Raw genomic sequence first — 22,372 nt, 5'->3', positions numbered from 1 at the left:
GACAACTTAAAATGTCTCTAGACATTGTCAAGCATCCCCCGGGTGGCAGAATCATCCACTGCTCTAAACCTTTGCTTCGCAAAGACCAGTAGTGTCAATACCATCTGGGAGCTTATTAGAAATTTAGGATCTCTGACCCCACCCCAGGCCTGCTGAACCAGAATCTCCATGTAACAAGGTCCAAGGTGGCTCCTGTTAATGTTTGAAAAGCACTAAAGGTTGAATTTATGTGACTAAAGATACTAAAGATATGGTAAAATTTAGCTGTTTTCAAACATTTGATTAGAATGTGGACATTTTGATGATGTATTTAAATGGGCAGTTGGAGAGTGCCAAAATTCTATTTGGCTCAGTCCTTGTAATGATGTGATCCCCTCACCCCTTGGTGACTCATAGGGAGAAAAACAAATGGTATAAGACAGTGGCAGCTCAACAGGAAGCTTCTACCTTCTAGAAGATGGTTTACACCCGGGGAGAAATGGTCTTCTGTGACTCACTAAAATCCTGTATCTCATGAGTGAATAAAATCAGAATTCTTTGAAATGATTAACCCAGTGCTGGCCTGTGTATTAGATAATTAATGGCTTCCAGCATTTATGGGAGAGGGTTAAGTAGGGATCCTTGCTCTAAAAGCCACAAATTACCACTGGCTTCTGATGATTTATGATTTTCTTCACCGCAAAGCCCCACATCAAAAAGACCAAAGTCATTTAGGGGGAGCTTTAACCACAGATGCCATATGCACTGTGACCACTTTAGATTGGTCAGGGAGTTCCACAAGTTGACCTTGCCTACAGCGGTGACGTCTACAGAAAGTCCATTGCAGGGCAGAGAAGGGAATCCAAGGCCCATCTAGCCTGGCAAAAGCAGCCCTCGCCTTCTGGAAAGAAACTGTTTTGGGTCTGCTGGAAGCTACCAGCGGAAGTGGAGCTGCATCACATCCCAGACACTGGCTTCACGTAATGGAAGTTATTTGTCGTTTACCTCGCAGCCGTGGGTGGAGGTGGCTGTTGTCCACACAGTGGACGCTAGCTGGTGCAGGTTCTGCCCTCTGGAGTGTGTAGTTTCCACCATTGCCCTGATGGTGTCCATCACAGCCAGCCAGAAGGGGAAACCAAGTGACGGAGTGTGCCCAGGTTATGAGCAAACCTCCAAAATAATGCATAAGCGCTTTGAGCCACGTTCTGGAGGCTGAAACTCAAGTCACATGACCACACGTAGCTGCAGGGCTGGCTGGGAAGTGCTGCTGGGCTGTGTGCCCAGCAAGACCTGAAAACCAGCGGACAGCCAGGAGTCTGCACCTGAGAGATCCAGAGCCCCATCAGAGATGATTTCTTATGTTGTGCCCCTGCTACTACTACACGTGCTGAAATCAGTCAGCGCTTGGCGTTCTTGAGGTGTGACTAATTACTTACATGGCTCGGTTTTCCAGGTTGACGGCTGCCTTTATCTTCTGAGGCATAATTACTGTGCAGGTAACCCCTCTGTTAAGCCACTAAGAGACTATTTTATAGTAAAAGAAAAAAAAATAGGCAAGAGGGACCTCTGGAGAACTTCTCCTGGGAACCCCAAATTTCCAGCTATCCTGAATCCTTAGACTACTCTTCTGTGCAGACTATGAAATTATGACCAACAGGGGTCTACTAGGCAGGAAATCTGATACATCACCATGAGCCGATTTCATAAGAACAATAGTGGGGTGTCTGTTTTACAGCTGGAGACGTCTCCCGTGATTATCTTAGCCACTGCAATTCTTGTCGAGATTCAGTAATAAAATTGTGAAGTGTAATTGCCACCTAATCAGAGCCAGGCTCTCCCTCACTGATTGCCTTGCTTTGCTTCCTCAGGGTTTGAATGCAGTCTTTGACATCTTGGTGATAGGCAAATTAAATGTTCTGGAAATGGTCCAGAAGGTACTACATAAAGACAAATCATTAGAGGTGAGTATATACTTTTTGTCTCCAGCCCAGACATGGAAAATGTCAAGTACCAGCTGATTTAAAACGCCATTTTCAAAATATTTCTCGCCGTTTTGAATTTGAAAATAGCTAGCCCTTTTCAGCACGGCAGCAGAGCAGTTCGGGCAGAAGTGCTGCACACGTGCACTGAGCTCGGCTGCGCTTTTATTTGAAAACGCACGACATCAGGAGCTTTGCGTTGACCTTTCAGAACCTTGGCGTGCTCAGGAATGGTGGCCTCCTCTTCAGGATGACCCTTCTGGCCTCAGGGGGAGCAGGGGTGCTCTACATGCGCTGGAAAATCATGGGCACCGGCCCCCCGGCATTCACCGAGGTGGACAATCCCGCCTCCTTCGCCGACAGCATGCTGGTCAGGGTGAGTGCTGAGCCTGTCCTCCACTTCTGTCTTCTCTGCCCACTAGCTTTCAGAACCTTTGTCCCCCTCTTCTGACTTCCCAACACACCCACAAAATCCCTAATCAGTGGAACACCTCCACATTTTTTTGCTCTCACTAAGGATATTCTCGGATGAAACCAGATTTTGATTAAGGGATCGATCGAGAGGGCGTGAGTCCCTTGTATTTCCATTCTAATCAAAATTAAGAGAAATGGTTCTTTCAAATATCAGCTTTCCTGCCAGCCTCACTAAAGTGTCCCCTGACCCCATTACTGTTGTGGTAAAGGAAATTGATGTAGTGGGATTAACACAAAATCTAACCGCATCGGTAATATATCTTTAAATGTCTGGCAGTATCCAGACACTATCTCTTGTAAAGGTTTGCTTTTTCTGAAGGCAAGGTGTCAAGCCACAAATTCTTAGTGGTGCATTTCATAGAGGTAGAAATCAAAAGGAGGAAAAACGCTCTTCTTAAATTGTCAGACACATAGGTGAACCCTGGGCCTCAGATTTCCTGGGTCACAGACTTTGGGCATCACTAAGTAAATGGGACACATTTTGACCAGAAATATAACAGATGTATAGCAGAGTCTGGTGGCTTTGCTGTATTTTTCTCTATTACAGTCTGAACACATTTAATAGATTGCAAAGTATAGTCCCACGTCCAATGTAGAAATTGACATTTTATTTTATACAGCTGCTCTCCTTGAACAGAAGCCTATGGATGCCTCAAAAGTGAAGTTACAAGGTATGTGTATATATACACACCATATACATATATATGGGTGTTATATATGCATATATGTATATATGTAGAAGTTCTGTATCAAATGAGTGTTTGTTTTCCTTTTGACTGACAGGCCATAAACTATAATTACTACTATTCATTGAATGCCTGGCTGCTGCTGTGCCCCTGGTGGCTGTGTTTTGATTGGTCAATGGGCTGCATCCCCCTCATTAAGTCAGCCGGTGACTGGAGAGTAATTGCACTGGCAGCACTGTGGTTCTGTCTAATTGGCCTAATATGCCAAGCCCTGTGCTCTGAAGACAGCCACAAAAGAAGGTAAGAGGCAGCACTGAATTTTAACTTCCACACTGGGCTGGATCAGAGCATTTTGCTAAATCCATTTTGCACTGATCATTTTAACAATTTTGTGGAAGTAACATCTAAATAACATGTTAGCAATTTTGTGGAAGTAACATCTAAATAACAAGTAACATGTAAATAAATAAACATCATTTATTTCCAAAACGTATTTATGCCTAGGATGAGTTCCATCCATTTGGAATCCATTGCTGGCTTCAACTAGTGGGGAGTGAACTTGGAGGAGGGGAACGGATGACTGCTCTGTCTCCCCCTCCCACCTTTCCCTTGAAGTAGCATCTTGAGATCCTTTTCTCTGTAGGTGGTAAAGAGTAATTTATGGTCAGAACAGAGAGTGTAATTGATGTGTGCTGTGCCCATCATTTCACAATTCTCCTTCAAAAAACTCTGGTGGATGTTCTAGTGATTCCTTCTGTTGTTGTTTAGTAGAAAATAAACCGCTGCTCCAAAGAGACTATTCTTTCTCACAAAGAGAGAGAGAGAGAGAGAGAGAGAGAGAGAGAGAGAGAATAAAAGGTTATTGAGAAAATAATGGAGGTGGGGGGAACAAATGTGTTTCCTGAGAAAGAAGACTATTTAAGGTAGTTGATTCCCTTTAAGCATATGTGTTTAGGGAATTAGTAATTTCTCAGAATAAGTTTTGTTTTTAAAGCTTATTTATTTTGAGAGAGAGAGAGCATGAGCAGGGGAGAGGGAGAGAGAGAGAGAGAGAGAGAGAGAGAGAGAATGAGAATTCCAAGCAGGCTCTGCACTGTCAGTGCAGAGCCTGATACGAGGCTCAATCTCACAAACCATGAGATCATGCGTGACCTAAGCCAAAATCAGGAGTTGGTCGCTCAACCTCCCGAGCCACCCAGGCACCCCCAAAATAAGTTTTAAGTTTACCTGTTAAATTGGTTCATAATTCTACTAACTTTAGCCCCAGTTCACCTATACACATGCAATAATGATTTTGCCTTGTTTTGTTTTGTTTTGTTTTGTTTTTTTAAGTACTGAAGGCACAGGGTCCAGGAAGGAGCCACCAAATTTGACCTAGCTTCTTAATTTATCCTCTTGCATCATATGGGACATCGGAAATGTTGCCTAGTTCCGGAAGCTCTTTGTTGCTCAGCTTTCTTTTTGCTTGAGTGAAATATGTGGTGACATAGCTCCCAAAAATGATTGCAATTTTGTTTATTTCAGATTTTATAAAGCTTAAACTAGTAAAGTATTATTATTCCTGTTAAGGTTGGAGAGGGGATTTTTTTTTCCCATGAAAACTATAGTGGACTAATTGGGACCAAAATACCCACTGATCTATTCAATACCTACATGGTTTGAGGGGTGTTAGGAGTAAGTGAATTAATAAGGGCTCACAAAGTGTGATCATTCTAACCTTACTTGTATGGATTGAGCACCTTACAAGTCTTGTCCATATGCTTGATGCTAAACTAAGTGCATTAGTGAGATTTTATGACTTATCCTAATACTGCCAGGCTAAATCCTCTTTACTGATGACGTTTCTCTGCTACTGCTGGTACCTTTTCCCAATTGATGACTTAAAAAAAAAAAACACAGCCTTTATCACTAATTTAATGTTGAGTAGGATTTTTTTTTTTGAGAAGTCTGAAAATAGCTACTTTAATTACTTCTCACTTTCCAGGATCCTTACGCTGGGCCTAGGATTTCTCATTATCCCATTTCTCCCTGCAAGTAACTTGTTCTTCCGAGTGGGCTTTGTGGTTGCAGAAAGAGTCCTGTACCTCCCCAGTGCTGGGTACTGCATGCTGCTGACTTTTGGATTCGGAGTGCTCAGTAAACACACTAAGAAAAAGGTATTGGCCCAGGGTGGTGTGCCATTCATACCCAAGACGACTGGCTAGACCTTCCTAATGACATTTATGGTATCTCTCTGTTCCTAAGAAATTGATTGCTACTGTCGTACTGGGAATTCTATTCATAAACATGCTGAGGTGCATGATTCGCAGTGGTGAGTGGCGAAACGAAGAACAGCTTTTTAGAAGCGCCCTGTCTGTGTGTCCTCTCAACGCCAAGGTATGTTGACTGCCATGTTTCCTGAGAAAGACCTTCCTAGCATATACTTTAAGTTGAACAGCTGAATAAGAAGAAGGTCCCTTTACCTTCACGCAGAAGCTAGCATAAGACCATGACCAAATACTCGGGTTTTTCTTTGGTTTTGTTAATGATTTTGATAAATTCATTACACTTCCAGTTGGCCAAAATAATTCAAAAGAACTCATTAAAACCAGACAGCGTCAGTGAAACTGCAGGTTACTTAAATGACGTTTTGCCCATCTTCCAGTTGGTCCAGTCACCCACTGAAATGGTAGCAGTGAGGTGGCCGCACACATCCAGACTGTGGTTGGGGGAGGGGCAGAGTTTGAACCTCAGAACACGTGCCCGGGCCACCGCCTCAAGTCTTCCTCCCGTCTGTAACTTGAAGATGACTACACCAGTGAACAGGCAGCACTTTGGTTCAGGAAGTTTAAATTATACCGTCTGATGTGCAGTATTACACATTTCTGTTGCCTGTGGCTTCTCTGCTTGTGATTCCTTTTGTCAGATTAGGTAAAAATAAATGTGTAGGCTTGAAAATTGGCAGTGTTTTTGTTGAAGCTGTTTGGTAGGAATGTGTTTCACTTGTATTCTTGATGAATCCAGTCTCTTCATTTAACCAGCTGTGCCTTTTGGGGCAAAACGAAACTGCTTTGAATTCTCACTGCCCTTTTCCATCAAGGGGAGATCATGTCTGTCTCCTGGATTTGTTGTGAGGCCTCAATGAAATATGGCGTCTGAAGAGCTCTAACATGGTAGTTAGAACATGGTGGGTGCTCAAGAAAGGTTAGCTTTTTGAGGCTCGTTTTAGTTTTGGTTGTCTCCTTAAATGAGAAAATGCTACTTGGTCAAAATGAGAGGCCAAGGGGTTAGGTTAGAAGAACCTTTTTTTGGTATAGAGTATTCATAAATAATGATACATTCTGCCTTGGGTCATCAGAACACGAGTTCCTAGCATGCTTAACTGTGATCCTGTAGGGGGAGAAAAAGAGCTCTCTGGGGTTCTGTCTCATTTCCGTAGTCTATATTTAAGAGAAAGCAGGGGCACCTGGGTGGCTCAGTCAGCTAAGTGTCTGACTTCAGCTCAGGTCATGATCTTGCCGTTCGTGAGTTCAAGCCCCACATCAGGCTCTGTTCTGACAGCTCGGAGCCTGGAGCCTGCTTCAGATTCTGTGTCTCCCTCTTTCTGTGCCCCTTCCCTGCTTGTGCTCTCTCTCTCTCTCCCTCCCTCTCTCTCTCTCAAAAATAAATGAGCATTAAAAAAATTAAAAAGGGAGAAATCAGTGATTTCAGGCAAAATTGTATGAATAAATCTCATGAACGGTTGCATCCTATTGTGATCCTGAAGTGAGGAATAATGTAAAAGGTGCTAACTCTTTGTCTTTTTCTTGGATTAAAAAAAGAAATCTTGTTCATCTTTATAGTTAAGAGACTTAGATAAAAGAATGCATTCCTTCAAGCTTTTATCCTTAATTTGATTTGCTGACCTATCCATTTATTTTATGCTACTAAAAATAAATTGCCTGTGATTTAATTTCATAAATGTTAATAGATCTGCTTTATTTTTGCTTTTCTGTTTGAACAGCAGTAATTATAGCTTCTATTTATAAAGTTCTTCCCCACAAGGAGCTCAGATTTCTTTGTAGAGGCTCTATAATTAATCTCCATTATCCTCCCTCTAAGGTTTTTAGAGAGAAAGGTTTTATTTTCTTTATTTTTCCAAATGGAAGAAACTGAGGCATAGAAGGATGGAACTGATGTTATCTAGATTAGTAATTTAGGGGGTAGATAGAGACCTGGTATGATGTGCCACCCAGGTTATGCCAGTAAGTCAGGGGGAGGGACGACCTAGGTGATGTTCAAGCCTATACGTCTGCCCTAGGATGTGATCTCATATGCTATAGGAAAGAAAGCACGAGGTGTGCACACACCACACATATGTAGTTTTCTTTTTTAAATTTAAGACACACATATAGGACCTCATCTTCAAAATGGACCCGATGGTGATCGTCCTTTCTAAGAACATTTTTCAGGATTACCATTCAGTCTGAGCAAGATGGAGGTTTGGGGTTTTAGTTTTGGTTTTTTGTTCGTTTGTTTGTTTTACTTTCCACTCTAAATTGCAGTGTAGAAAAATCGTCTTTACTTCCTTTTTTTTTTTTTGAAAAAAGCTAGGCTGATTTCAGGGAAGAGACCTCATTTAAGAAGATACCAGTTTCCTTCAACTCTGTTGCAGGAAATACATCTTCTGTATTGGTTTCCACTTTATATTCACTGTATACGAAGTAAGTATTTGGCATCTGGCTCTGGATTAGGCCCAGAATTACAAACTGAGACTCAATCTTTTTCAAAAGATGGCAGTATCCACATAGGCAGTGCCAATGCCCGGTCTGCAGTTGAATTATCCACATTGCCTTGCATATGGTAGGCACTCAAAATTAGTGATTGAATTGAGCCTTGTGGAAATCAGATTTCTTTACCCTACAATGGATGAGATACCAAGTATTTAATTATATTTACAGTCATTTTTACTTGTTAAGGCTTAAAAGGATGTGCCACTTTGTATCAACTCTGAGATACAATTCTAAACTTTTTTAACCATGAAAAGGATCATCTGCCACAATGCAGTATTTCCTTAAGGATGAGCCAGGATGGGCTATAGGATTTTTATGTGTTTAAAACATTTTGGCATCGAATGTTAGCAGAAAACTTGAAACAAACTGGTTTCAGCCCTGGAAAGTCCCTTCCATTGTTGATTTACAGGTCATGGGGCTACAGTGGACATCTTCGTCTGTGGTTTCTGTGCTGGCTTTTTTTTTTTTTTATGTTTTTATTTCATTTTTGAGAGAGAGAGGCAGAGTGCAAGTGGGGGAGAGGCAGAGAGAGAGGGAGACACAGAATCCGAAGCAGGCTTCAGGCTCTGAGCTGTCGGCACAGAGCCCGATGTGGGGCTCGAACTCACAAACTGTGAGATCATGATGTGAGTCAAAGTCGGACGCTTAACTGACTGAGCCACCCAGGTGCCCCTCTTTGCTGGCTTTTTGCCTCCATCTATGAATCATAAAAGCTAGAGGGAAAGTTCGAGAATAAACAGGGTTTTTCAGTCTCTTACATTGCGTGGAAACAAAAATAACTTATTCTTTAAACACTGTTTCAAGTGAACTGTTTAGGAGGGCTTCTTCGGGGGTTTGTTTTTGTTTTCCAGTGGGTTATCTGGAGACCTGTTTTCTCTTCAGATACTTCCCTCCATGTAACCAACCCATAGGATGAGGCTGGGCCGATGAGACTGTTCATATCAGTTCTTAATTATGGAAAGCTTGCCTTCTTGGGCTGGATCAGACTTTTAACCAGTTCCATGGAAATAACTGCAGTCTGCATTTCTGGAGCACTCCTTTTCTCTCTCCCCTGATCTGGGTGGCTCTCCCTGGCATTCTGGGTGTCTAACAGAACCCAATGTATACTGCAGAGGGCAGTTGAACTCTTTGTCTGAGCTTCTTATTGAGAAAACAGAATTTGCCCAGAACAAAGGAAAGCAGCAGGAGCTTAGGGGCGGAAGAGGCAGGAGTTGTGCTGAAGTCTGAGTAGAAGCTGAATTTGTATTCTGGGGACCACAAGCACATTGCTCACTGGTGGGTTCATGATACGATTCTTTTGTGCGGGGATGGGAGGAGAGGTAAGCACGTCCAGGCTGGGGCTGGGAGAGGCACAAAATGAAACCATTTAGAGCACACTTTATAAAGCACATGCTACTCCCGTAGCATTAGCTATAATTTGAAGATGTTAATACCAATGAATGGACAATAGTATGGCTCAGGAAGTCTAAATTACACCGTGCGCTGCACAATAATACATATTTCTGTCACCTGTGATTTCTCTGCTTGCGATTCCTTTTGTCAGACAGAATAAAAATAAACGTATAGACTTAAAAATTGGCAGTTAAAAAACAAATCTCTGATACATACGTGCTCAAAGAATGTCACACTGTTCCATACCCTTCCAGAAATATTGGTATTTTTGAAGACATGCTGTAACTGTAGGTTAAGATTGATAAGACAGGATATGGTTATATTTTCCAAAGGGTTTTTGAAGTGTTCCAATGTAATGCTACTTGAAATGTGTTCAAACCATTATTGTGTTTCATGATACATTAACTAGGACCGCCATAACAAAGACCACAGACCAGGGGCTTAAACAAGAGACGTTTATTTTCTCACGGTTCTGGAGACCAGAAGTCCAAGATCACGGTGTCCTCACATGGTCTCTCCTCTGTGCACGTACAGTTGTTGTGAACCCACAACCTTAGTGTCTCTCTCTGTCTTCAAATTTCCTCCTCCTACAAGGACTCCAGTCAGATGGGATTAAGGCCCCACCCCAACAGCCTCATTTTCACTTAATTTCCTCTTTAAAGGTCCCGTCTCCAAATATAGTCATATTCTGAGGTCCTGGGGGTCAGGACTTCAACAGATGAATTGGGGGTGGGGGGTAGAATTCAGCTGTTAACATGCAACAAGAAACATTATTTACGTTATGAAAAAGAACAGATGGCATGAATGAGTGGGTCTAGAAATCACCTCAAGCAGTTGGCCCCGTCCTCACCCAGCACCCTCTTCGATGGGTGTGATATGGTGAGAAAAACACAGGTTTCGGAGCCTGGCTTCAAATCTAGCACCACATCCTCGGGTGAGATGCTTAATGATGCCGTAGCAACCCCTCAACCTGGCAGGGCTGCATGCAGAGAAGACACGCGTGCACAGTGCCAGCCCTGCACGGGCTCATGGCACCCTTCAGCACGTGCTGGCTGCCAGGACCCCTGTTACCATGAGCTGTTGAACGAACTTCTGTGGCATCATCTCCTCTGAGATTGCTATTGGCCTGTACATTGGAAGCCTCTAAAAGGAGCATCAGTAAATACTTCTGATAATAGTCCCGTGGGTCTGCCATTCTGCTGCCCTGCTGTCATTTTGGGTCCCGGCCCCTTTCCTTGTAACTTGTCCTGAGCCCACGTACAGTTGAGAAAATGCCCTGTGCCTTCAATTCAGCTGACTTGAGAATTTCTGGTAGCTTTGCAACTATGAGTCCAGTTTCTTCTGGTCTCCCTTACCACCCTCCTCAATCGTTACAAATGCTCTCCTGAGCCTCTCTACCTCTCTTGTTTTACCGTGAGACAAAATTCTCATAACAAAGTTAACCACTTTAGTTCTTACAAAAAAAATTAAAAATATAATTACCATATGATCCAGCAAATCCACTTCTGGGTAGATGCCCACAAGAATTGAAAGCGGGATCTCAAAGACATGTGTGAACATGCACGTTCATAGAAACACTGTTCACAGTAGCCAGAAGATGAAAGCAATCCAAGTGTCTGTCCATCAATAGGCCAATAGATGAGCAAAATGTAGTGTATGCATGCAGTGGAATATTCCTCAGCCTTGAAAAGGAAGGAAATTCTGACACGTGCTACAATGTGGATGACCCTCGAGGGCATTATCTACATGAAACGAGCCAGTCATGAAAAGACTGTACAATTATACTTCTGAAAGGGATCTAGAATGGTCAGACTCATAGAAACAGAAACTCAGAGAAACAGGATGGTGGCCGCCAGGGGCTGGGGGGAGGGAAAGACGGAGAATTACTGTGTAATGGGTATAGAGTTTCAGATATGCAAGATGAAGAGAGTTCTGGAGGTTGGTTGCACAACAGTGTGAATATACTCAACCTTACTGAACTATACACTTAAAAATGGTTAATCACTCAAAAGTAATTAAACATTGTCAACAATACTAAGATTAAAAACATTTTTTAATGGTTAAGATGGTAATTTTTATGTTTGATTTACAATTAAAAACTAAAGAAAAGTCTCCCATGTGTTTTTCAGAATAAAATGATCAGTATTAAATCCCTTTTTAAATTACCCATTTTATTTATTTTTTAATATATACATATTTTGAGAGAGAGAGAAAGAGAGAGTGCACGAGTTGGGGGAGGGGCAAAGGGAGAGAGAGAATCCTCATGGAACTTTGTCTCACAATCGTGAGATCATGACCTGAGTCAAAATCAAGAGTCTGACGCTTAACCGACTGAGCCACCCAGGTGCTTCTAAATTAACCATTTTAAAGTGCACAATTCAGTGACATTTAGAGCATTCACAGAGTGGTGGGACCAGCACCTGTCTCTAGTTGTGGAATATTTCATCACCTCATTCTCTTTCTGTTGCTGTATTATTCCCTGGTGATTTCTCCAGCTTGTAGTTTGATTAGAGAAGTGGAAACAAGAAGGTCTTATGGGATCTTTTCCTCCCCTGGCTGGCTTGCTCCATGTGATCACATGACCTGTGGCTGTACCGCCTCTGTCTCCCTGCCACACTGGTGTCCCCAGCCTGCTCCTCTCCTGAGCTCAGGTGGCCATCTTGGTCTCTCTTCTTGGATTCTCCAAGGACTTCGAAATCAGCTTGATTCCTATCCCTCCCAAGCAAGCCTAGTCACCAGTCGTATCTCCCTGCAAACCATCACATCCACTCAGTTCTGGAAGTTAGAAACCTCGAGTTCATTCTTGACACGCTTCCTCACTCTTATCAATCCAGCAGCAATTTCTGTGCCTTTTGCTTCCATGGTATTCCTCAAATTCCTGTGCTTCTTCCACACCACCCTAGTACAATCTGCTGCCCTCCTTCCCCGGGACTGTCACCTCAGGCTCTCCCTGGACCCCTGACATCTGTCTCTTCCCCGCTCATGTGTTTCCCACAGTGTGACTAATTTGTTATAATATAGCCCTGATTGTGACCCTCTGCCACCCTCATATACCTGGCTGTTGTTACGGGTTGAATTGTGTCCCACAAAAGACATGTTCAAATTCTTACCCCTTGGTACCTGTGACTGGTGGCTCTGCAGATGTCACAAAGATGAAGTGGTAAAGGGTGGGCCCTTCATCCTGTGTGACTGGTATCCTTATAAAGACAGACACAGACACACAAGGAGAAGTCCTTGTGAAGACGGAGGCAGAGATTGGAACCGCTCAGCTGTAGGCCAAGGAAACGCCAAGGCCTTGCCAGCAACTGTCAGAAGACAGGAGAGAAGCATGGAAGACTTCCTCCCTCAGAACCTCCAGTGGAAACCAACCTTGCTGCCCCTTACTCTTTGCCTCTAGAACTAAGAGGGAATAAACTTCTGTGGTCTTGGGCCGCCCTAGTTTGTGGTGTTTTACTCTGTCAGCCCTAGGAAGCTCATGTACTTACATGAGCTTTGTACTGGCCTATTATTACTTCTGGGCAGAGACTAAACCAGACCTGTCACAGCTCGGGATTCCCTGTGCAGCCTGCTCTTCCATGCCCTCCCTGGTCTCCCTTGCCCTCTGCACTCCAGCGACACTGGGCTTCTTGTAGTTGCTCAACTAAACACACTGGGCTTCCTCACAGCACTGGAGCCTGCCATTGCCTGCCCTGCCTGGCACACGTACTGCAGGGGAGCCCCGTTACCTAGTGACCCCCTTCAGATCTCCCAGATCTGCAGGGCCTTTCCCCAGGACAGCCCTCCCCAGGCCCAGACCAGGCACCACTTGGGGACCCACCTTCCTCCACAGCCCCAGGTGCCTTCTAGTGACACACTTTCCAACAGGGTCATTTGACTCGCAGCCTGGGCTCCAAGACTCGGGTCTGACAGGTTTGCTCATGACTGTATCTAACTGCCAGCAGCACTCGGGCTGTCAGCATCAGTCATTACCTGAAGGAATGAAAGAGGGAGAATTTCATTAGTATGAACTAGAATGTTTGCAATACTACAGTAGAAGGTATCCTGCAAGAAAGGGCTGAATTTCTTTTAGATACAGGGCCCTGGGTAGCCAGTCAGTTGAGCGTCCGACTTTGGCTGAGGTCATGATCTTGCATGTGGGTTCGAGCCCCACATTGGGCTCTCTGCTGACAGCTTGGAGCCTGGAGCCTGCTTCATATTCTCTGTCTCCGTCTCTCTCTCTCTCTCTCTCTCTCTCTCTCTCTCTCTCTCTCTGCCCCTCCCCTGCTCATGTTCTCTCTCTCTCAAAAATAAATAAACATAAAGCATTTTTTTAAAATACAGAATTCTTGTTTCTCCCTCTCACAGCCACATGTGGTTGGATTTTGCATCTCAGCCCCAACAGGGGATGTGTGGATGAGAAGAGGGGGACTGAGGGTTTAGCAATAAAACCAGTCCCACTTGGTAATTTTTGAGTTTTCCTTAGTTAAATATCCTTCTGTTGTACCTGAGTGATATCATCTGCTCATTGCCAGCCTGTCCTTTGAATCTTATCTTACAGGGTGGGGGATTAAAGCATGACCCTCGCCTGCCCTTTGTAAGATTTTAGCCAAAGTTCTGATGGGATGGGGGTTTTTTTTGTACCTTTACCTTTTGTTTTTGGTTTGAATCTGTGATAGGTACCCGTGCTCTGAACAAAGAGGTCTATCAGCTGTTGGCCAAGTTTTTATCTGTATTTTCAGGTTCACTACAATGTTGGCAAAAACCTGGCCGATAAAGGCAATCAGACAGCTGCCATCAGATATTACCGGGAAGCTGTGAGGTACTGCAAGCTTGTCTCATTTATATACATGTCTAGGATTTACAAAGACCCCCGACTTTCAGATATCTTTGCCAATTCCTGACAGTTTAGTGAAGACTATCAAGCTTTAACAGACAGCTTGGTTTCTCTCTCTGCTTCCAGATTAAATCCCAAGTACGTTCATGCCATGAACAATCTTGGAAATATCTTAAAAGAAAGGAATGAGCTACAGGAAGCGGAAGAGCTGCTGTCTTTGGCTGTACAAATACAGTAAGCATTGTTTTCTACAATTATGCTGCATATAATTAAGTTGCATATAATTATGCAAAGTGATGAGCTCCTGCATTCTGGGGTCTTAGCCTTTCTTTTCCTTGTTCATCTTTAAAAAAAAAATTCTCTTCCAGGCCAGACTTTGCTGCCGCGTGGATGAATTTGGGCATAGTGCAGAACAGTCTGAAACGGTTCGAAGCCGCCGAGCAAAGCTACCGGACGGCGATCAAACACAGACGGAAGTACCCAGATTGCTACTACAACCTCGGACGTTTGGTAAGCGGGAGTTGGCTGTGGCTGCAGAAGAAAAGCTTGTGTTTTGGGTTTTTTTTTTCCTTTTTATAATAAAATGACAGAAATAACCCCCATGCTAGCACCCTACATCTTATAAAGTTTTCTCACAGACGCTTATCACTGGAAGGTAGCTGTTGGATTTCCTTGTCTGTAACTTTCTAAGCTCTAATTAGAGAACAATTCAACTTGAATTACCCAAGTTTAAGTTATCTCAAAGGCAACAGGTTAAACCAAGGAATAAATTAGAATTTTTTAAATCCCTTGTGCCCTATAAAACAGTACTCCAAAGGTCACTTCCTGATAAACATCAGTTTTCCCTGTTTTTAAAACACGAATAAAAACGGAGATTAAAAAAACAAACCCATAATGTGGTTTCTGAGCTTCTGACTTCTCCTTCCTCCAAGGACAGCTCCCTGGGTCCCCAGGCATTTGTACTAACTGTTCTCCCCATAAAAGAGAGCTCAGGAGGATTTATTTGAAAGGGCTTTGAGATTGTCTAATGGAAATAGGAAAGAATGTGTTCCATAGAGACTTTCTTCTTTTAGTTACTGACTAAAGAGCTGATGACTCTTGATTTTCTTTTCTTATACTTTATTTCTTTATTCAAATAAATATTACAAGAGTAGCTAATACAAGAAGTTCAGTAATCTTAAAATCTGAAAACATGTATTGACAAATGATGGTGAAATAGATTAGTCATCACTTCTGAAAACCCTCCATGAGGATACACAGCTTCATCCTTAAAGCTCTGGATTTTCCTAATAAGGAAAAGAACTGTACACATAATGATGTGATTTGATGGAGGTAGAACTAACTTCACTGTGGTGATCATTTCATGATATACAGCTGTATCAAATCATCATCTTGTGCACCTTAAATTTACATAGGTTAAATGCCAATTACATCTCTATAAGGCTGGGAGGAAAAAGACTTACCTACAAAGAGAAAAATTCTTTAAACAAGAAAGATTATATATTCTCCCTTCAGTTAAGCTTTTAATTGGGTTTCAAGAAACTACATATGTTCATCATATATTCAGTTTGATTAAATGACACATTGAAGAGAAAATTTTTTGCTCATTTTAGCCAAACTGGAATGCATGTATAGTGATGTGACTTTTTTTTTTGAGAGAGGGAGAGGTGCAGAGAGGGGGTGGGGGGACAGAGGATCCAAAGCAGGTTCCACACTGACAGCAGAGAGCCCCACACAGGGCTTGAAGTCATGAACTGTGAGATTATGACCTGAGCCAAAGTCGGTTGCCCTGTATACTGGGGCACCTGTGTGACTCAGTCAGTTGAGCATCCAACTCTTGATTTCGGCTCAGGTCACGATCTCACAGTCATGGGATCAAGCCCCACGTCGGGCTCTGCACTGACAGTGTGGAGCCTGCTTAGGATTCTCTCTCTTTCTGCCCCTCCACCGCCCCCCCCCCCGCTCTCTCAAAATAAATAAATTTAAAAAAAATTTTTTTAATAAAAGAAGTTTATATATAATTTTCCAGATTTTATCCAACCTTGTGCACAGATAGGATTACATCAAAGTTGTTTTAAAGAGATGCCTATTTATCTTCACTTTAAGGGTCCTGAAGACTTGCTTTTATGGAGTCCTTGTGTTATCAAAACAAGTCAGTCCCAAAACTGGTTGAACATCCAAGTCTTTCCACCCATCCTGGATTTAGGGAATCAGAGGCTCCATAAAAGATCTGTATTTACAAAACAAACCAACAAAATTCCCTGGACATTTCAATACCCTGTTGTTGGCCCTGCATTTGGGAAGCAGATCTATCTGAGCTTTGAGCAGACAGACTGATCAGCTCAGAGCAGAAGAGACTATTTGGGGAGGACAACCTAGAAAACATGAGTTGCTTTAAGATTATTGAAAATCCAGTCTTCAGTTATTACCTTGATGGGAATATGTTTGGTCTAATCTGCTTTGTGTCTGGACTGGGTAGTCATGATTGTGCACATTGCAGAGGCAGAATTTTATGAACAGGGGAAACAAGGTGGCAGGAATGTGTGGCTAATGATGGTGACGTTCCACCTCTCCCACTGTGCACATGTCACTTCAAATTATGCATAGGTCACTTTAAATGGGCAGATACCGCTGGTGTTCTAAATTTTAAAGTGAAGTGGCTCCTGTGTTTATTTTTCAAAGAATAGAAGATGTGTTTCAGCTATGATGTATTCTAGGAAGCTTCCATTTCTATATACCCACTCTAGTGTGGAAAAGAGGAATTGTTTCTCCCTGGGCATGGAGGAAAGTGACAGTAATGTGACTAAATCCGTGCAACAGCAAGATGTTTAAACAAGGAAAATTGATAGCAGGCAATTCCTGTTGTCCCACATAACTTTCTCCAGAGCCACTTGACCTCGGCCACATTTCTGTTTCCTTCTACATTTTAAAATTCTGATCTAGTTACATACATTGATGTTGAAGCAGCTTTCTCTGTGAAGCCTGAAGATTCAAGGAGAGCTATTATTCTAATGAGAAGCTGTCAAAGAGGGATAAAAAAGTTTCCTCTATCCTCTTAGGTTCTTTCTTTGGGGCCCTGCAAACCAGACTGACTACAGATTAACAAGAGAAAAGAAACAGTATATTAACACATGCATCATGCATACACATAGGAAAAATTCAGTGATGAGTAACTCAAAGAGACAGAACTTGGGCTTATATAGCATCTTAACAAATACATTTGTAATTAAAATACATTTGTAGAGAAGTGACAAAAGAAAGGAAGATGTTTTAGACTTCCAAGGGTGGCAAACTATCAGAGGGTAAATGCATATAGAAACTAATGAAGGTTTGTGTGGGTCCTCCTTCGTGGCCATAGGGGGTTTATGGCAGTCCTCATGTCACTGTTTCTGCTTTGAGTCAGATAAGGGAAGCTTCTGGAAGGCTTCTTTCTGCATCTGTTGAATCTCAATTGTCGTTAGTGCAATAATCCTTATGTCAAAGTGGTATATTTGGGGAAGCACATTTTGATACCCTACATCGTTCTCTCTGAGGAGGATGGTGGGAAGACAGTAAAACTTCACCTATAATGATATAAGTAGAGACCAAAAAGTCAGGCACATACAAAGCAGGACAGATCCTTGCAAAGTTAATGAAGTGAGAATGGGGGATGGGAGCAAATTGGGTATTTTCTGAGTACTTGCACTGGGCAGTTATTACAGGGATTACTGTTTTTATTCACTGTGACTATTACACTAATACCTGCATGACATTGTGTTTGATATCCATATGAATTCTTCTTTCATTTTTTTCTTCAGCGTTGAAGGTAGCTTTTTAGATTATTGTTTGCAAACTGAGTGTATCTGCCTATAGTCTTCTAGGTTATACTTTCAAGCTCTAAAACTTAGCAGTCTTTTTCTTTCCCCTAGTAACTGCCTGTCACTGCAATTCCTTGGGGTTTGGAAAATAGAGAATTTATGCTAAATGAACCCTTTGTTGTTTTTTTTTTAATTTTTTTTTAACGTTTATTTATTTTTGAGACAGAGAGAGACAGAGCATGAACGGGGGAGGGTCAGAGAGAGGGAGACACAGAATCCGAAACAGGCTCCAGGCTCTGAGCTGTCAGCACAGAGCCCGACGTGGGGCTCGAACTCACGGACCGCGAGATCATGACCTGAGCCGAAGTCGGCTGCCCAACCGACTGAGCCACCCAGGCGCCCCTAAATGAACCCTTTGTAAGAGTTATGTCCAAAGAAAGGAAAATAAAATATAAGGTTCGGGATTTTATCCATGTACACCAGTCCTTGGGATTCATTCCACTTTCACATAGAAGATCATCTGTTGTATTAAGTGTGTTGAGACCTTGTGCCACTCTCTGTGTGTATTGTTTACTAATTATGCTACCATAAAATGACCTTCCTATGTTCCCTTCTGCCAACTGCTCTTGCTTATTTAAAGATTTTTGTCTCCATTGTTGTTTAATTATCCAGCTTTTGCCTGCTTGACAGCTTAAAAGCATTAAGAGCTTAATCTTTAACAGCTCAACCAACACATTTATATATTGGTGAATAAGATGAACTTAATAACAAAATTTCTTTTTAAAAATCCTCTTTAGTCACTCTTCAGTAATGACAGAAATGTGTTTTGATTTCTGCACCCATATAAGAAGGGAATATAATGTAGTTTTCTTGTGAAATAGAAAATTAGGAAAAGCTGGATTATTTGGGATACGTTACTATTAGAGAATTGTAGTAATAGTGACTGGAGGCATTACTACAGACAGTTCATTCTGCAAGAACTGATTGTATGTATCACTCAGGAGCCATTTAGGAAAACAGAAGCTATGCGATTTTATTTTATTTTATTTTATTTTATTTTATTTTATTTTATTTTATTTTATTTATTTTTATTTTTTAGTAATCTCTACACCCAACATGGGCTCGAACTTACAACCCCAAGATCAGGAGTCACATGCTCTTCCTAAGCCAGCCAGGCACCCCTATGCTAAGTATTTTAAATAGAGAAGATTCAGTGCAGAGAATGGGTTAGACAACTGTTGGAAGGCTGGAAGATAGAAGTGGTTAGATGACATGAACTGTGAGAGTGTAAGGAAACCCTGTAGCATTGGGGTAACAAACAAGAGGAAGTGGTGCCACCAGAATAGAAGGGCTCAGAGAGGGGGCTACCATCTCAGGAGCTACCATAATCTCAAGAACTAAGATCATGAAGAAGAACCACTGCTTCCAGCCTGGAACCATGGAGGTGGGGGGCAGGGGGTAGGGAGTGGGAGGAATTGCCCCATCAGATGCACTGCCAAGGAACAGGAGCAACAATGGGAGAGTGGGGGAAAGGGCCCCTCTTCAAGCCATCTGATGTCACCTGTGACTCCTGTTGGCAGAAGCCTAACAAGGGGCCAAGTGGCAAAGGACTCTGGGAAATGCATATTGCAGAGTATAGAAGGATGGGCATAGAGCATAGAGCTAAGAGGTAAATAATGTTCTCATTGCCTGTCTACTTTCTGGATGGTAGTTCTGGCTAAGTCACCATTTTCCTTGGCTTCCCTTAAAGTGTTGTTCACTTTGTATTGATAATCTAAGAAGGGTAAAGGTTGAGACAAAATAAAAGTAAATTTTGCCTGATTCAGTTGGTTGTTATTCTTCAGTAAATAGTAATAATAATAAGAAGAAGAAATAATAACCTATGTGAAGAATTTTGGTGTTGTGTTAATGAAGTTATGTTGGTTTGCCTGTGTGTTAGAAAGAATGTCATCACAGATTTTGCCCAATTAACTCAAATGAATGTCACTTGCTAGAGAGAATTGACCGAGAAATCAGTGGAAACCCAGATACAGGCAATTAAATGTTGATATAATTAGCACCCTAAGTTATTTTACTTTTTGAACTTTTCACATCATTTCCTTGTTTAAGGGTGAAATATTGTGACCTGAGTTTCTGAGCCTCCTGAGAAATCTGACAACATCTTTAGCAAATGGATATTTGTAAGGTTTCCATAATTAAAACTTTCTTTTGCTTGCATCATATGTCACCTGTTTACCATGTGGGTCATGAGAAAATAAAAACGTTTCTGTCCTTTAATGAAAAGACGGACTTGCCAGTAAGGAAGGAAATTGCCTTGACCTTGGATAAATTGTTACCGTGTGTAGTTTTTGTAGAGTGAAAGGAAGTTCATTCAAATAAGACATGGGCATTTGAACGGAGTTAAGGCAAGAGGTTCACCTGCTAAAAAATCCATCATTTTCTGCCTCGGAATGCTTTTATTAACTATGTAGATTGAGACCCAGGCTTTCTGTGCTGTTGTCAGTGTTAAACAACAGGCCCTCTCAAAAGAAAGCAACAGATCATTCTCTCCTTCCAAAAGGAGGCAAACAGGCTTCAAATTGCCAAGATGGGGGTGCCTGGCTGGCTCCATCAGTTAAGAGCGTGTGACTCTTGATGTCTGGGTTGTTGGTTCAAGCCCCACATTGGATATAGAGATTACATAAAAATAACATCTTAAAAAAATTGCCAAGGTGTTTCACACTGCCACTTAAGATTTTTCCAAGGAGTTTACTGAGTATGTCTAACACACTCATCGTTTTCTGTGTAGCTTAGATGTAGGCAGAAACCGCCTACTAGAACATTCTTCACATGGCGAATTCGTCATATGTAGCTGTTAATCACATTAAATATTTATTTACCCCTTTAAATAATACCTTATCAAAGATAGACTATGTGAAGTCTTTCTGTAAAAAGAATAATGATTCGGTTTTTAATTTTTGTCTCTCTAGTAGTCTCAAATATGATTTGACACCTGGGATCACTAAATTATGAATTATAGTTAAGAGGTTGTAGGCTTGGGAACTAGACTACCTGGTTCTCATCCCCACTCTGCCATTTCTAGATGTGTAACTTTGGGCAAATTACTTAATTTTTCTGTACCTCTGTTGTTTCATCTGTAAAATGGGGATAGTTATGTACTTCAATGAGGTATTTTGAGATTCAGCGAGTTAATACGAAAAATTAGAAGTTCTGTAATTATAAGTTAGGCTTGGTAGGGGTTTGGTTTTGGGTTTGGTTATGTCCTAGAGGAAGCAAGAACATTGGAATACTGATTTTTGGGGGCCATGCTTTGTTTCCAGTACGCAGATCTGAATCGTCATGTCGATGCGTTGAATGCGTGGAGAAACGCCACTGTGCTGAAACCAGAGCACAGTTTGGCCTGGAACAACATGATCATACTCCTTGACAATACAGGTACGGAAAGGTGAATTAAATACATTGGAGGAAATGGAGCCATGATGCGGTGCCATTGAATACTTAGGAAACAGATTAGCGTGCTTTTTCTTTCTCTAGTGTGTATTAGTTTTAAAAAAATAATATGGGGTAGTACAAAAATGTCTGTTCTTCTAGAAGACAGAGTTTCCTTTGACCTATTGAAACAGGTATGTGTGGAAAAATGACACTTTACTTGGAATTAGTGCTGAGCCAGGGGTGAAGATGGGTGCTAAGAGCTCGTTTCGTCTGAAGTGTGTTATCTAGCATTGCCCGTCCCCATGCTAGAGGCACCAAAAGAGCAAAAATGGCTTCTGGGTTTACGACCTGTGAAGACCATGCTCTAAAGTTCATGGACTGTTGTCAAAGGAGATGCCCTCAAACCTACAGTCAGAGTCATGGGTTCTTCTTTTATATAGGATGCTAACAGACTTGATGATGTGGTTCCTCAGCCCAGATCTTAGCTCGGTCAACCAGGAGTTACCCTGCTCCCCTACTTTTGAAAATCCAAGCAGCCCATAAGAAATGATAGTTTTAATTTGGCAGAATTTCAAGCTGGTGAGCCATCTAAGCAGTGCTTCTAATGAAAATACAAAATGTATACTTCGATATGATAAATACTCAGTTATTAAAGTGTTACTGTGGATACTCTTATGGTGCAGACTTGTTTTCTCCGATGTGGGTATAACTGGTATCTGGGAAAAAATTAGAACTAGGTTTTATATGCTTTTAAAGAATTTAATCAAAAGCTGTTTGTATATTATTTTAGAATTGCACTAGACTGCAGTATCTTTGCAATTTATGGGGTGTGTGTGTGTGTGTGTGTGTGGTGAGTATGTATACGTGTGTTGTGCTATGTGTATGTGTGTTATCTGTGTATATGTGTGTTATGTGTATATGTGTGTGATGTGTGTGTGTTATCTATAGACATGTGTGTTATGTGTTGTGTGTATATGTATATGTGTATGTTGTGCTGTGTATATGTATGTAATGTGTGTGTATTGTGTGTATGTATATGTGTGTTGTGCTGTGTGTGTGTTATCTGTGC

General features: G+C 41.9%; 1 protein-coding gene across 1 annotated transcript in view; it reads left to right on the top strand.

Moving 5' to 3' along the window:
* TMTC4 (transmembrane O-mannosyltransferase targeting cadherins 4) overlaps positions 1-22,372 on the top strand; it is a 65,396-nt gene that overhangs the window by 35,091 nt on the left and 7,933 nt on the right. The window contains exons 7-15 of the mRNA XM_049647170.1: positions 1,848-1,940; positions 2,170-2,334; positions 3,216-3,418; positions 5,103-5,274; positions 5,363-5,494; positions 13,980-14,059; positions 14,201-14,308; positions 14,443-14,584; positions 21,192-21,306. Of these exons, the coding sequence (XP_049503127.1) occupies positions 1,848-1,940; positions 2,170-2,334; positions 3,216-3,418; positions 5,103-5,274; positions 5,363-5,494; positions 13,980-14,059; positions 14,201-14,308; positions 14,443-14,584; positions 21,192-21,306 (1,210 nt within the window). The remainder of the gene's footprint in view (positions 1-1,847; positions 1,941-2,169; positions 2,335-3,215; positions 3,419-5,102; positions 5,275-5,362; positions 5,495-13,979; positions 14,060-14,200; positions 14,309-14,442; positions 14,585-21,191; positions 21,307-22,372) is intronic.

Source organism: Panthera uncia (genome assembly GCF_023721935.1).
Source record: "Panthera uncia isolate 11264 chromosome A1 unlocalized genomic scaffold, Puncia_PCG_1.0 HiC_scaffold_16, whole genome shotgun sequence".
In the NCBI taxonomy this organism is placed as follows: domain Eukaryota; kingdom Metazoa; phylum Chordata; class Mammalia; order Carnivora; family Felidae; genus Panthera; species Panthera uncia.
This window is presented reverse-complemented; position numbering and strand designations above follow the sequence as displayed.